The sequence below is a fragment of the Micromesistius poutassou genome, assembly GCF_964030765.1.
Source record: "Micromesistius poutassou genome assembly, chromosome: 13".
NCBI classification, from domain to species: Eukaryota; Metazoa; Chordata; class Actinopteri; order Gadiformes; family Gadidae; genus Micromesistius; species Micromesistius poutassou.
The window spans coordinates 7382244-7396101 of record NC_140283.1 but is presented as its reverse complement, the minus strand read 5'-3'; the positions used below and the strand labels follow the sequence as shown (position 1 = coordinate 7396101).

General features: G+C 43.7%; 1 protein-coding gene across 2 annotated transcripts in view; it reads right to left on the bottom strand.

The window, feature by feature from the left end:
* Positions 1–27: 27 nt before the first annotated feature.
* The window catches only part of st3gal2 (ST3 beta-galactoside alpha-2,3-sialyltransferase 2), a 25473-nt gene continuing 11642 nt past the window's right edge, over positions 28–13858 (bottom strand). The window contains exons 2-9 of one of the 2 annotated variants that reach the window (XR_014637811.1): positions 13855–13858; positions 10496–10555; positions 9231–9364; positions 6327–6506; positions 5259–5304; positions 4599–4718; positions 3652–4493; positions 28–2000 (exon numbers count right to left, since the gene is read on the bottom strand). The exon at positions 13855–13858 is cut by the window's right edge and continues 2774 nt beyond it. Coding sequence is in view for 1 of the 2 variants with exons in the window: in XM_084477272.1 (XP_084333398.1) it covers positions 4320–4493; positions 4599–4718; positions 5259–5304; positions 6327–6506; positions 9231–9364; positions 10496–10555; positions 13855–13858 (718 nt within the window). In the remaining variant the exon portion in view is untranslated. Of the gene's footprint in view, positions 4494–4598; positions 4719–5258; positions 5305–6326; positions 6507–9230; positions 9365–10495; positions 10556–13854 lie in introns of both variants that reach the window. The other variant, XM_084477272.1, reaches the window with a different exon arrangement.

Genomic DNA, 13858 nt, shown 5'->3' with positions numbered 1-13858 from the left:
TATTTATAAGATACAAACAGCCTCGGATAACATTTCATACATATTTAATTAAACGTAAGTACATTAAATGTATCCAATGACATAGAACAAAACAAGTAAGCAGAACTGTGATGTATAGCCAGTTCAGACACAAATCACTGTAATGACAAATGCCACCTGTCTGAGTAAGCGTTCTCTAACTCTTGTGTAATGTTTCAACTAAAGTAAAATGTATCAAAAAATTCTATGGAATGCATTTGGCCGACTCAAACTACTGAAGCAATTATTAGTTGTACCTTTCATGTTCTAAATCACCAAGGACAATACAGATTCACAACATTGTCAAAAGTGACTGGATCGATCATTTTAAAAAGTTTTGATTAATTAGTTCCTTCTCTAAAGCTGAAACGGATGGTTATACTTCCTAACCAAATTTGATCATAAATTCATTATTTTGCTAAAATCAGTTTAGCACAACTGTGGGATATGAGTGATGTTCAGGATTCTTATTTTTTTTATTTTCCTGTAATACGTTTACTTTTCTTTTACAATGACATGAGGAGATCAGTGATAATTAAGATCTGGTTGGATTTATTTCAGAATTAATGTTTTTTTTGCATTCTATTAATTTAGCTTATTCCATTTACTAAATCCACCCTTAGATTTGTTTTTATTAATTTGTGTTTCTTACAGCCTTACCCCAGTCTAAATAGATCAGTTGATTTCCTCTGCACAAACACATCAGCTCTTCAAGCTATATTTCTAAAGCAGACTCTTTGGTATCTGAAGTTTAGAAACCTAATGAAGACCTTCTAGGTCAGGCTCTTGGCACTCTTAGAAGAGTATGCAGAAACCGCCCCTTCCAAGCAACAACAAATTGGGACAGATCATCACTGATGTCCATATTTTCCTCTGATCTAATTTCAGTCTGTAAAGCAGGGGCCATGGGAACAGGCCTTATTTAGGACTTATCACGTCACTGGCAGAAGCTCTTTCTGGCTTGCGAATATATTGCGATTTTCTTCAGAATCGACTTGGTGAATGAAACAACTTGGGTCCCTAATAGCTCAACCTTTGTGCAGACCTGACAGACCGTGTAGCAGGTGTTTCTTAGCACAGTTCAATGAGCACAACAGAAACAAAGTATGCTCTGTCTGTCTGTTGGGGACACTGGCTGATAGTACCAGGCCAAAGAGCATCAGATGTGCAGCATTTTGTCTTTAAAAAAAAGAAATGGCTAAAAATAGAGTGTTAGCTCCATCTGTATATGCCCACAGACAGAACAGTTCCTCGTACTCCTAAACACAAGCAAGTACACATAATCACTTCTTCTGATCGGATACAATTGGGAGCAATCCGTTTTTTTTCTCTGTTTTGCGTGCTGTTGTTTAGAAGCAGCAGCCGGGGTAACTTATCTTATTGCCATAATCTATCTCTAAATGTCATCACAACCTGACAACAGACTCCCTTGCCTGCCTGCGTAAAATGATCTAAATATCTCTTCAAATCACAATCTGTGTTGTTCCAACATCTGGCAGACTTTTCTGCCAGAAAAAAAGTGCTGTTATTTTTAAACACAATTCTCCCCGTCTACAGTATGCTGTTAAGTTTTCAAAACTAACACCGAAAGTCAACTAAAAATTGCTTTATTTCCAAAACACATTAGAGAAACTCAAACTGTTTTGAAAGCAATTCCCCAGGGTTAGGAGGTCGGGGGGGGGGGGGGGGCATGAGTAATAGGCCTAACAGTGGGACAATAAGCCTCTGCTGATGATAAATGACTTATGAACGTGCTGTGTCAGCAATGTACCAGTGTGTTGTTTCACCATTAAAATACATATGGTCATCACCTCGTTCTCTCCCACACTGGCTCTGCTGCCGCCCAGTCGACAGAGCTCAGCCTTACGCAAATCGATGGTTTGAAAAATCAACCTTGGAATGGCATGTCCAGTTCCAGCCATGAACACCAGAGACTTAGTAAATTGAGGAATGTGGTAGAGGATGTTTCTGCAAGGAAGTACCTGCAAGAACAAACCGAGAAGATGGTACCTACAAGTTAATACCTGCAAGAATGATTGTGTGTTTTCCATCAAAACAATAAAGAGGAAAATGTATCTAAAAAACATATCTAAAGTCGTAATAATGTCAAACAAGTTCCAGGTGGACTTCTTCACATCTCGAGTCTACAGTTGAAAATAAGCAACATTTACATAGCATGGAGATGGGAATCGAACCTGCAGGAGGCAATAACTCCAGGAAAAGGCAGTGCTTCATATACATCAATGCATGTGTGTGTCTGTGTGTGTGTTTACAGTGTTGTACATTTGTGTACAGCTCAAAGGCACAGCTCACAGCCAGGCTGAGGTGTGTGTGTGTGTGTGTGTGTGTGTGTGTGTGTGTGTGTGTGTGTGTGTGTGTGTGTGTTATGTGGTCTGCAATTACAGAAAGAAAGGTATCTGGAGACGATGGCCACAGACAGGAGAAGGCACAAAAGCATGAATATTTGGTGTGAATTTACTCATGAATTTATAGTAAATAGAGTGTGTGTGTGTGTGTGTGTGTGTGTGTGTGTCTGTGTTTGTGTTTGTCTGTGTTTGTGTGTGTTCAGTCAAGTCACGCTTGAACTGACTGAACTGTAAAATGAGCCCAGCCCAACAGACAGCATATTATAGAAGAACACCATTATGCATAATTTCAAAAACACGCCCATCAAAATGATGTGTAGTAAAACAATGGTCACCCAGGAGAGTGAAGATATGGTTATACAATACTGTCAAATGATAATACAATATTTTACATCTGCTGATGTTCGCATGGGAGGCACAGATCTTAACTGCATTTATTGCCGTCACAGACCTACCTTTTCATGCTAAATTGCTGGATATACAAAGTTTACTCGTGGGTCTTTGTATCTTGCCATTTCCTCCATTAGCTGTATACTTGCCATCCAGTAAGTAAGCCGTGCCGTATTATGATTGAGCTAGCTGATTTCATTCATAGGTTTTAGTACATAGTAGTCTGTGAAACCATCAAAATTGGGTGTGGTGGAAATTAATCAGCTAAACCTGCACATTCCAATGTTTGTTCTAACAAAAGGGAACTTAACCCTGTAAGGCATGTCTGAAGCTGTATCAGCTGTATAATCATATCAGAAGTAGTCGTGTTGTGTCTGCTATTTATCCACAGTTAACTCAACTTCAGTGTTTATGAGCGGCACAACCTTTAAAACGTTAAAAGAAAGAAAGGGGAAAATATATGAATGAAGCAAAAACGGTAAATCCATTGGCTCATGGCTAACAACATAAAGAAACTAACTCTAATGCAGTTTGACGATGAGAACAGGGTCAAGAGGCAGAGTGTAAGGCGATAGATGGCCCCCCCTGACGAGCTTAGTTCAATGTGTGTTGGAGGTGGAAGGCAGACAAGAAAAGAGAAAAACGAGAAAAAAGAGAAAGAGAGACTCTACAGAGCCGTGGGTCTGCTGTATCTCAAGCACCACCTGCTACTACTTAAAAGACAACACCCTCGCAGAAACCCAACTAAGAGGAATACAGATAATCAGTGTGTGTGTGTGTGTGTGTGTGTGTGTCCCAGAATAAACATAATGTCAACATCTCAGTACACTCAAAAAGAGCCCCCTCCCCCTCATGCTCTACCACAGATATTACTTACTGAGAGTTTTAAAACTGTGTGTGAGTAAGTGGTAACCAGAGAGCCATTGAACACCCGGACACACTGAACCTCACACAGGGTGGCCACCAACATCCAGTCTGGAGCTCACACTGAGCAGGGTCCCCAGCATGGACGGTCTGAGGCGTTCCCCTCTCCCCCCCTGATGATTAGATTGTGATGGGCAAGGGCGCAGCTGCTCATCAGCCATCTAAATTAAAAGTCTGTTCGTCAGCGAGCTCCACGAGGTCCCCAATCTGGCAGTCTTATATCAAAGGGTTTGGGTTGTGGTTGCTTCCACAGTCCCACAGCCAACATGTGCCCATTTTAGACGTCTCTGAGTAAGTGCAGTTCATGGTGTGATTCATGTGGTAAAATGACGGGGGGGGAGGGAGGGGGGACTTTGTTTTTGTTTTTTGTCTGTTTTTATTCTTGAAACCACTTTTCCTTTGTCCTTTGGCTTAAACAACGTGCTCAGCCATTAGTGGGGATTAGTCCAAAGCTCCTAATCGGTGTTGAGAAGTTCCAACGATTAGATTATAAACTGGGTGACTCACTGGTAACTCACACTCCCACCGCATTGTGTAGGTGAGGAAGTACGTCCACGTCCCCCCCCCCCCCCCCGTTCTGGTTGTGTGGCCACCGATAACCACGTGTCGGCGACTCCTCCTCTACTTCCCGGGGTAGACTGTTATTTTGCCGGCCTTGGCCAGCCGTTGGATGATCTGCGCCTCGTAGTCTGCGTCGTGAACGCCTGTCTTGCGGAACTCCCCCGAGTAGCGGTTCTGCTCCCAGTAGTGGTGCCAGTTACCGCGGCTGTCGGCCCCGAAGCCAAACACGTTCACCTGGAGGTGATGGAGAGGGGAGGATAAGAGATGGGTTTCAGAGTGACCTCATTGAGCAGAGAGAGGGAGGGAGGGAGACAGGGAGTGAGAGTGTAAACGGCTGACCTCGTCACACACGTGCAGGGCGAAGAAGAGCACCAGCATGCCAGTGGACGGGTAGCGGCCGTGGTGCTTGGTCCAGCGGTCGTGGATGTACTTGAAGAAGGCCGGGTTGAAGATCTGCACCTGAGAGGCGGACAGGGACAGGGACAACACCGGTGGGAATGCGTCAGATCCTCCGGGAGGAGGGGAGTGTTGAGCAGGAAAGGGAGGGAGGAGGGGGAGGACGGCTAAAGCTCAGGCTGCGCTTTTCTTTTTGCATTTCAAACCAAAAACTATGCTGAGTATAGAAGTTTGATTAACAGCATTGATATGAAAATATTCATTGTAAGGCTTTATTAAAAAATGTACAATGGTACAATAGTACAAAAAATGTACAAATGTGCCATGTTGGCCCAATTAGAAATGCTCCCCAGACATCCTTGAGTTGTTGGGATTAAATTTGGGGTTTATTAATATTTCATGGATTAAAATAAGAGCAGAGGATGATTAAAGGCAAGTGGTGATCCCTCATAATCCGAAGTGGTGTGAGGGGGATGCCGGGATACGAGGATGAATGTACGTACAGTATGTATGAGCCCATATGGGCAGGTTTGGGTTTGGGTGTGTGTGTGTGTGTGTGTGTGTATAGCAATAGTGATGGCGTTAAACATTGATGACACATACCTTGTCTTTGTCCACTCTGAGGAACTGCTTGACTGGAGCATACGTACTGAGAGCCAGCAAGAAAGACAGCGAGAAAGGGATAAAAAATATTCAAAAAGAGAAAGGGCAAAGTAGGGGGAGAGAGAAAGGGAAGATTGATGATTAAAATGGGGATTGGACGGTGGGTTATTGTATTCATGATGGATTCTGTAGTTGTTAATCTGATATTATATGCATGAATATTCAAGTCCTGTGATTTCCTGCAGGCTCATAACTAGAGACGGAAAAGAACCAGGCCAGTACCTGAGCATTGGTCTGGTGTGCATAAGCAGCAACATGCTCCCTTTGTTTCATTCTGGGTCCTTGCTCTACATTCATTCACTGTGATCCTGTTCCAAGTGCTTGAGTGCATTCAGTATGGTGCCACATGGCACATCTATGGTGTGCAGCCATAGTTTTTTTGTTCTGTGCTCTGAGGCTTCTGTTCCTGTTTGCACAGTATGCATCCATATAAACGTTAAGGGATCTGGGAAGTGTGTGTGTGTGTGTGTGTGTGTGTGTGTGTGTGTGTGTGTGTGTGTGTGTGTGCCTGCATGTCTGTGTGAGTGTGTGTCTGCATGTGTATGTGTCTGCACGTCTATGTGTGTGTGTGTGTGTGTGTGTGTGTGTGTGTGTCTGTGTGAGTGTGTGTCTGCATGTGTATGTGTCTGCACGTCTATGTGTGTGTGTGTGTGTGTGTGTGTGTGTCTGCATGTCTGCGCGTGTGTGTGACTTCATGTCTATGCGTGTGTGTATGTGGGTGTGAGTGTGTGTGTGTGTGTGTCTGTATGTCTATACAGGGGTATATGAGTGTGTGTATTTATGTATATATGTGTGAGTTTGTGTGTCTGCATGCGTGTGTCTGCAATTCTGTGCTTGTGTGTGTGTGTGTGTCTGCATGTTCCAGTGTGTACGTGAGGGTGCGGGTGTGTGTTTGTCTTCATGCGTGTGTCTGCATGCTAGTACATGTGTGCGTGCGTGTGTGTGTGTGTGTGTGTGTGTGTGTGTGTGTGTCTATGTGTGTGTGTCTTTTCTGCATCCTCCCCTCACAATCGTATGTGGCCCGTGGAAAGGGCGCTGGTGATCCAGAGCAGGTCCAGGGTCTTGAAGGGGACCAGGACGAAGCTGACGTTGGCCGCCAGGTTCTTGGCGCTCTCGGGGTACATGAAGTGGTGGGTGGTCCGGCTGCCGGCATCCTCCTCGTAGCCCACGGTGGGAGCCAGGTTTATTCTGAGAGACGAACAGACGGAAGAAGGATCTTGTAGAATCTATGTGGAAATAGGTCTCAAATAAATAGGATGTCAGGTGTATATCCAGTATGTGCATGGTGTCTAGTGGTGTATAGGGTGTGAAAAGAACATGACATTATGCATTTTGCTGTCTAGTTGACTTAGTTTCAGAGTGTAACGCAGACTAAACATTGAGGTAGTGTGTTGATCATGGCCCGGCTTGTTGAGTAAGTAACGAGTAAACCACCAAGATAAGGAGCAGATAGAACATGGTTCCAACAAAAAAAAAAAAGCACCTGGAATAATATGCACTATTATTGTTGTTCTTCCAACAATAATGACTTCTGGAATCCCACTTAGTGACCCGGTAAGCTGCTGGTGTGCAGAGTTTATTAGATGGTGATGCCAGTGCATGCTAACTGAACACAAATATGCACATAGTTGTTAGAGCCCATGGCTGGCTGAGCGCCTAATTAGCACCGTACTCCACATCCCTCTCTATCTGTTGCTCTTCATCCCTCAGTTGTTTACCCTGTTCGTCTCCCTCCTTCCCCCTTTGATTAACATGCCGTCAACTTGGAACCAACTATGGGGGTGGTTATCTCATTTTCAATTCCCACAACAACACCATCCCCCCCGTCAACCTTGACTTTTAAATTATCTAGAGTTATCTAGTGTTTCCCTTCCCCCGAAAAAAAGGAAACTCATTTGATTAGTGTGTTCATTTTTCGTTTGATGAATTTCAAACAGATTATTTGTCGATGGAGAAGGGGAAAACACTGCAGATGTGTGACTTGGACACAACAGGGAGTAGGGAAAGCAATTGGTTTCCATAGCTGGTCTATAGTTAAGTAATTGCATGGCTTTTGCAAATTATATAGATGATTCCATGTGCCTTTAATTGTTGATACTTAATGTGCGAAATCCTTATTAAACATGATGTGCGCCTCGATAAAATTGTAGATCATACGCGTTATGACAAGAGCTTCTTGATTATACCACAGAGCATAACAGATTGCAGACTCCATAGCTGTGTGCTGAATGTAGGCATGCTTGATTGTAAGCACACACACACACACACACACACACGATCACACACACTGAACTGCATGAACATAACGTCCATTGTCCATGCCAACAATGACTTCTTTATTGGATAAACAACAATGGTGAATGAAACCCAGAATAAAAAGATAATGAGTGAATGAATGAAAATAAATGCATAAATAAATACATTATCCAAATAACATTGATCTAAACGATCACAGAGGATTACACCATGGGTGACTGTTGCTAGTCTGTGTCTGCGTTTGACTGTGCATCTGTGTTTGATTGTGCGTCTGTGTATGTCTACTATCTATCTACTATCTACTATTGACCTAAACACATGAAGTCCAATGTCGAAGCAGTTGAACTGATCTCTAATTCACTATCCACGTTGCAACATTCTTCCTCTCTCCACTACCCCAGCACTGGCCAAAGTCAATATATGTCAGCAGGCTCTATTTACACTGTCCACAATAGTGACACACCATAAAACAATCATGATGACAATGGCTAAACATGCTCATAAAAATGAACTACAGACTCTTAGAAGCATGACAATTGTGTTTGAAACAGTCTTAACTGCTTTCATTCAGAACTTATTTTTATATTTATGAGTATCTAGACACTGTGCCATCAATGAGTCATGCGAAAACAGCAATTGCAGCAGCATGTGTTCAGGCAGACAGTAGTGTTACACAGTAATATTTCTGCACACCGACTGCACATTTATATATATATATATATATATATATATACTGTATATATATCAGTGGCGGCTGCTGGTCTACATCAGATAAATTGTAAATGTATGTATATGTAAATTATCCTCTCTGTTCCTTTTCAAGGAAATGCTCTGTCATACCAACTAGCTGTCGTTTCCAGTGACTTGACCATTGTCCTCTCAATGGCCAGCAGAGCTAGGCTGCTTAAACGGCCTTGGCCCATTGTGTTATCGGTGTAGGACTTGAGCCGCTTTAAACAGGAGAAGCTCCTTTATACACCTCCACATGTAGCTCCAATTGTTGCCACTAATGAGAACAGTTTGTAAAGCTGAGGCATTGCACTTTCCAACTCCATGTCTTTAAGGAACACCAAGAAATCACACAGCTTTCCCTGCTTTGTCACCCTGCAAGTCCTGATCTGAATACAGGACTTGAATTTCAGACCTCAGGCTCCCTGAATCAAAGTGATGGCCAACTACCAAAACGATATTAAACTTGAACAAGGAAATGTGGGAATTATGTTAAACTGAAGCAAGGAATTGTGTGTATAAGTGTATGAAATGTACGATGAAAATTGTCTAGCAATTTCGCCAAGCAAATATCAAGAAATAGGTTGCAGTTTGTCTTTCGACTCGCTTGCAAAATCCACGATGGGACAGAGCTCCGGCGACGTTTTATAGATCAAAAATCAATTAAATGGCAACTCAGTCTTTTGCAGACCCTCCAATCATCACACAGAAGCTCTGCGTCCAGGCCAGCCCACTCCTCCATGTACCCCCAGAGACGCCGAGCGTCCTTGGGAGGGACATAACCGCAGCATTATCCAATGACCGTCGACCTTCGATGCACTAAAAAAAGCTGTTCTATGCAGCCCCATTGAAGTGGATGGACGCTGAGCTTCAACAGGAAAATTGCAGCACCTCTCTGTGGCTCCGCCCCCGGGCCCCCCGCCTCACCTCATGATGTAGTTGTGTCCGTCGATGGCGGCGCCGTACGAGGCCCCGCGGAGGTTCCCAGAGTTCCCCACCACGGCGCAGCGCAGACAGCGCTGCTGGTCCCACCAGGCGTACGGAGAGTGTCCCGGGATCACCTGCAGGGGACAACCCACCCACCCCCGTTAGACGCTGGGCTCAGAGACGGACAGGAACTGAAGAGAATAACAGGAAACATGACCAGTAGAACAACAGTAGTGGAGTTTGAGTTTGACCAGTCTGTTGACCGAGTTGACCGTCTACGGACGGGCTCTGGTCAAACTGGTCAAATAACGGAAACGGATATCCCTCTAACAGAAGCCCCTCCCTCTCTCTTGGCTCTCGCTGCTGAAACCAATGTCACTGAAACAAATATCGCTCCCTCGAGTATCTCTGGCCAATCAGGGTCATTGAGCGGATCCCGTTTCAGGCGTTCCTTTTTGAGATGATAATGACTTCATTCAACACCAACCCAAGGATTGGAAGGCCAATGAGCCGACGAGCCAAAGGACCGCAGCCAACCAGGTTGGCCACTTTATTACTGCAATTAGGGCAACGTGAGTGAGGTTGACCCTGGAGGACACTTGTCACTCCATTAAGCCCACACTAGGGAGCAGGACCAGGCGGTTCAGAGCACATGTCCTCCGGAGGTCACGGCTATCAGGGCCTGACCACTGTGATGGCCCACCGATTACTACAGTAGCTGTGTTCATTGTTATTGTAGGTTAATAATAACCTACTCAACTGGTAGAGAGCACTGGCACTCATACTGCCAGGGTTGGCGGTTTGATTCCCACTGGGGCCACTCATGTTAGAAGTGTAAGCACTCATGCTTTTGTAAACCTATTTGGATTGTATTGTACAAGCGAAATGTATCTGATTGGTTGCCTGCATACTGCCAGACAGTCTGTAAAGTCAGCTTGAGGGAATGTATTTTACTAGACTTGCACCATGAGTGCAGATGTGAATAATAATTATGCTCCTTTCTTCAGGAACTTAATCTCGCCAAGCCATTCGAGACATTTAATCCTCTGTCTTTGCAGTAAATAGCCTGACTCTGCTTTATCAAGAATTGGCAAACAAAGAAAAATATTGCCATTGTTTCAAAGATATTAATGAATGAGCCGGCACAGTGCTTCGTTTGAATTAAACTGACCGAGGGCATGAGTGTGTCAAGGCATTGATTGCACGCTGGTTCCACTTAAATCATTGAATTAAATAGAGAGGGGCATAGGAGTAATAAACATTACCTGGAACAACCTCAGTAGCACCTGGTGGATACTGTGGGGCTTGAACTGGGGTTGTAGCATCTGGAAAGAGAAACAAACAAGCAAGGTTCAATGTTAGGTTCAATGTAAACCCTATTCTGCATCTGGGCCTGTGGGAACCTGGTGTTTTTATGATCACACGACCACACCGGTGTCATGACCACATGTGTTTATGTTATGGCTGAGGAAAGGCCATGTGAGTGACTGGTCCCACATAGGCCGGCACGGCAGGGGGTGAGTGTAAACAAACAGAGGGCCCAGATGGACATAAAGCACAAGCAGGATATGGAAATAGTAACGGTGGGCAAAAAAAAAGGAAAATAAATGCAATTAATTTTATACTGTGCTTAAAAAAACTCATAAACGTCCCAAAAGGCCAAACAGATGTGGAAACTAAAGTTAAAACAACCCAGTGTATGCCAGCCAATCTTACTTATCTGTTTTATTATCTTCATCTCCTGATTATTCCGTCATGATTTGATCATCGTGTTAGAACTTGCTTTTCCTTTTGAAATCTGAACATAATGTTACTTTGCTTTTATGTTATGTCTTCTCATCTGGCAGAAATCACTGCAAGCCAAGTATTATTTTCCCAGAAAGGCTTATTCAGACCACTTTCAATAGAAAAGTGGTCTGAATATAAAAGACCACTTCCATTAAGACCCCAGCTTTCAAAAGGAAAAGAACAAAAACAGAATAAGATGAGGGGGTTTAAGATTAATAAAATGTGAGAGGTAGAGAGGATAAAAGAAAGTTTGGTATGAATGAAAGAATGTGTTTTTTTAGGGGATAATGAATGAGAGGGGTGCGTAACACGCTGGTAAGGTTAATACTTTTGCTCTTTCCTTCTGCGCACAAACTACCTGGCTGTCAAATTATTAAGGGTACAGGTTTGACATTCCATTCTCTCAGCTTAATATGACATTTGGTGTTTCATTTGCCTTAGCTTCTAGCTTCCCTCTCATAAGGAGATCTTCTGATCTTCTGAAGTGTTTATGGCCAGTTTGGTTGGTTTAGCCATTGGTCTATCCTCTTAAATGTGACATAACGCATGGTATTCAATGTCTGAGCATATCTTCAATGTCTATGTGGCATCGCCATGCCTAGGATTCATTATGAATTTCCTGTCCACTTCTTTAAAAGGTTTCATCCAATGGTTTAAGTTTTCTCTACGTATATTTCAACAATAAATCCACCTCTATCCAATCCCACCTCCCTTCCATTTTCCATTCAAGTTTTTTCGAGTCAATTTTTTCCAGTTCTGAGCGACCTCATTCCAATTGTCACCCACATGATGATTCACATGGCGACATTGTCATGGAAATATGCCACACAGCTCTGCTCCCCTCAATCAAACAACAATGGATACATGTGTTTCCATATGGAATAAGCATGTTTTCCCTCCATTTTAAATCCAAAACGTGATTTTCTCTCCACAAAGAATTGATTGTTTATCATCTGGATGATGCACGCTCGTAAGACAATGGATGTCCAATCTATCTACTGTTGGTCTAGTCTCTGTGGTTACTGTGTGGGGACGCATGTTTAATGCAGCAACAGCACCAGCGCCTGAGACATGGCTCAGACACTGTGTATAAATACACATATATATCTGGAAACAAGGTACCAAGTTAGGATGGACCCGTGGTAAGGGCTTGAATCACTGGCTGTGCCTACTGATGTGTGTACAACGACACAAGTATACAAAATGTGTAAGCGTTTGTGTTGACAGTTTCAAGCATATGATAATCCCAAAGCTTTTGGCCTTGTTTCATTTTAATTTTCCTAGATTTTTTGTCCTACCCACACTATGTTCTCCCTAATCTCTGTTCTATTTGAGCCCCCGCCAGAACATGTAGGAAAGTGTTTATTTGAAGGAGACTGTGTGCGTACATGCAGGGATCCACTGGCACACATGCTCTGTTCCACTGGATTATTCTCCCACCGCCACCAGCCTCACTTATGCTTAACCGGGTGTGCTCACCTTTCATACACACAACTAGAGAACATTATGCTCATTGCTTCATTATTATTCATTCATGATCAGAAGACCGGAATGTTCTTCCGCCAGCAGAGACAGCTTGTTGACACTTTTTATGAAGAACATGTTGGACCATCTGGACAAATAGATAGAAAGCAGTTGAACCGAGCTGAACAGTTTATCGTTATATAACTGTTCACTTAAGGCTACTGCATAGTCGACATTTCCTCTACAAGGGGTTATATCCTCATTTTTTGACAGACGATAGAATGTTTGTCTAAAGGAAGGTAGATGTGGGTTGAAAGGGAAGCCATGGGGAGATGTGGGTTTGATCTGAGATTAAAGCACTCCTAAGAGAGCAGTATGTTTAATGCCGTAAATCATGGCCTTTAAACTAGTCATCTGTCTCCAGGGCTGTATTCCCTCGCTCTGTCCATCCCCCCTCCTCGCAATCTGTTTATAACCATCCCTTCAAGCCTGCTTCTCTCCTTTCATTCATCCTCTGTCCAATGCGTTCCCTAGCGCTCTCCTCTGCCACGTTTGACCCTTTTTCATTACTTTCCTCCCGCTCTGCTTCATCATTCCCCAAATCTGTCATCGTTTGTTCCTCTTAACGTCCCTGCGCATGTTTTCTTCATTCCGTCTCTCAGTCTTTTACATTTCTTTCCAGTCTCACATCCTGGTCTACCAGGCCCCGCCCGCCTCCCTCCCTTTACCAGGAGTCGGAGCAGATGTCCAGCTATTGGACGTCTGCTCGTTCAAACCCCCCACCTCCTCTGGGCGCACGCTGCCGAGGTGTCCTTGAGCGTTGCGTTAAACACCAGTGGGTCAACGTGTGAAAAGCAATTTGAGCAGTCACATTCAAATATAAGTGCAAGCACGTACCTGCCTACACACATATACTGTTTTTCCAAGCATAATTTAAGTAAGTGCTTGGAGTACCTTTTGTTCTCTCTCTCTCTCTCTCTCTCTCTCTCTCTCTCTCTCTCTCTCTCTCTCTTTCTCTCTGCCTGTCAGTCTGTCTGTCTGAGGAATGGGGTGAGCACACACCCACACGTACACACAAACAGATCCAGACAGACAGAGTGGCAAACATAGACGCGCAGAAATAACACAGGAAAGACATTTTTAGGATTTCTTCAATGTGAGGTTGAATGTGCTGCAGAAAAGTGTATTTGCAGATATTGGTACACACACACACACACACAAGCACACGCACACGCGCACACACACACACACACACACACACACACACACACACACACTCACACATCATCAAAACTTAAACAGCACAGCCCTCCTTGTGAACACAAAGCCCTCTCTCACATGACAAAAGGTACCTAAGGCTGCAGTGACTTACCACC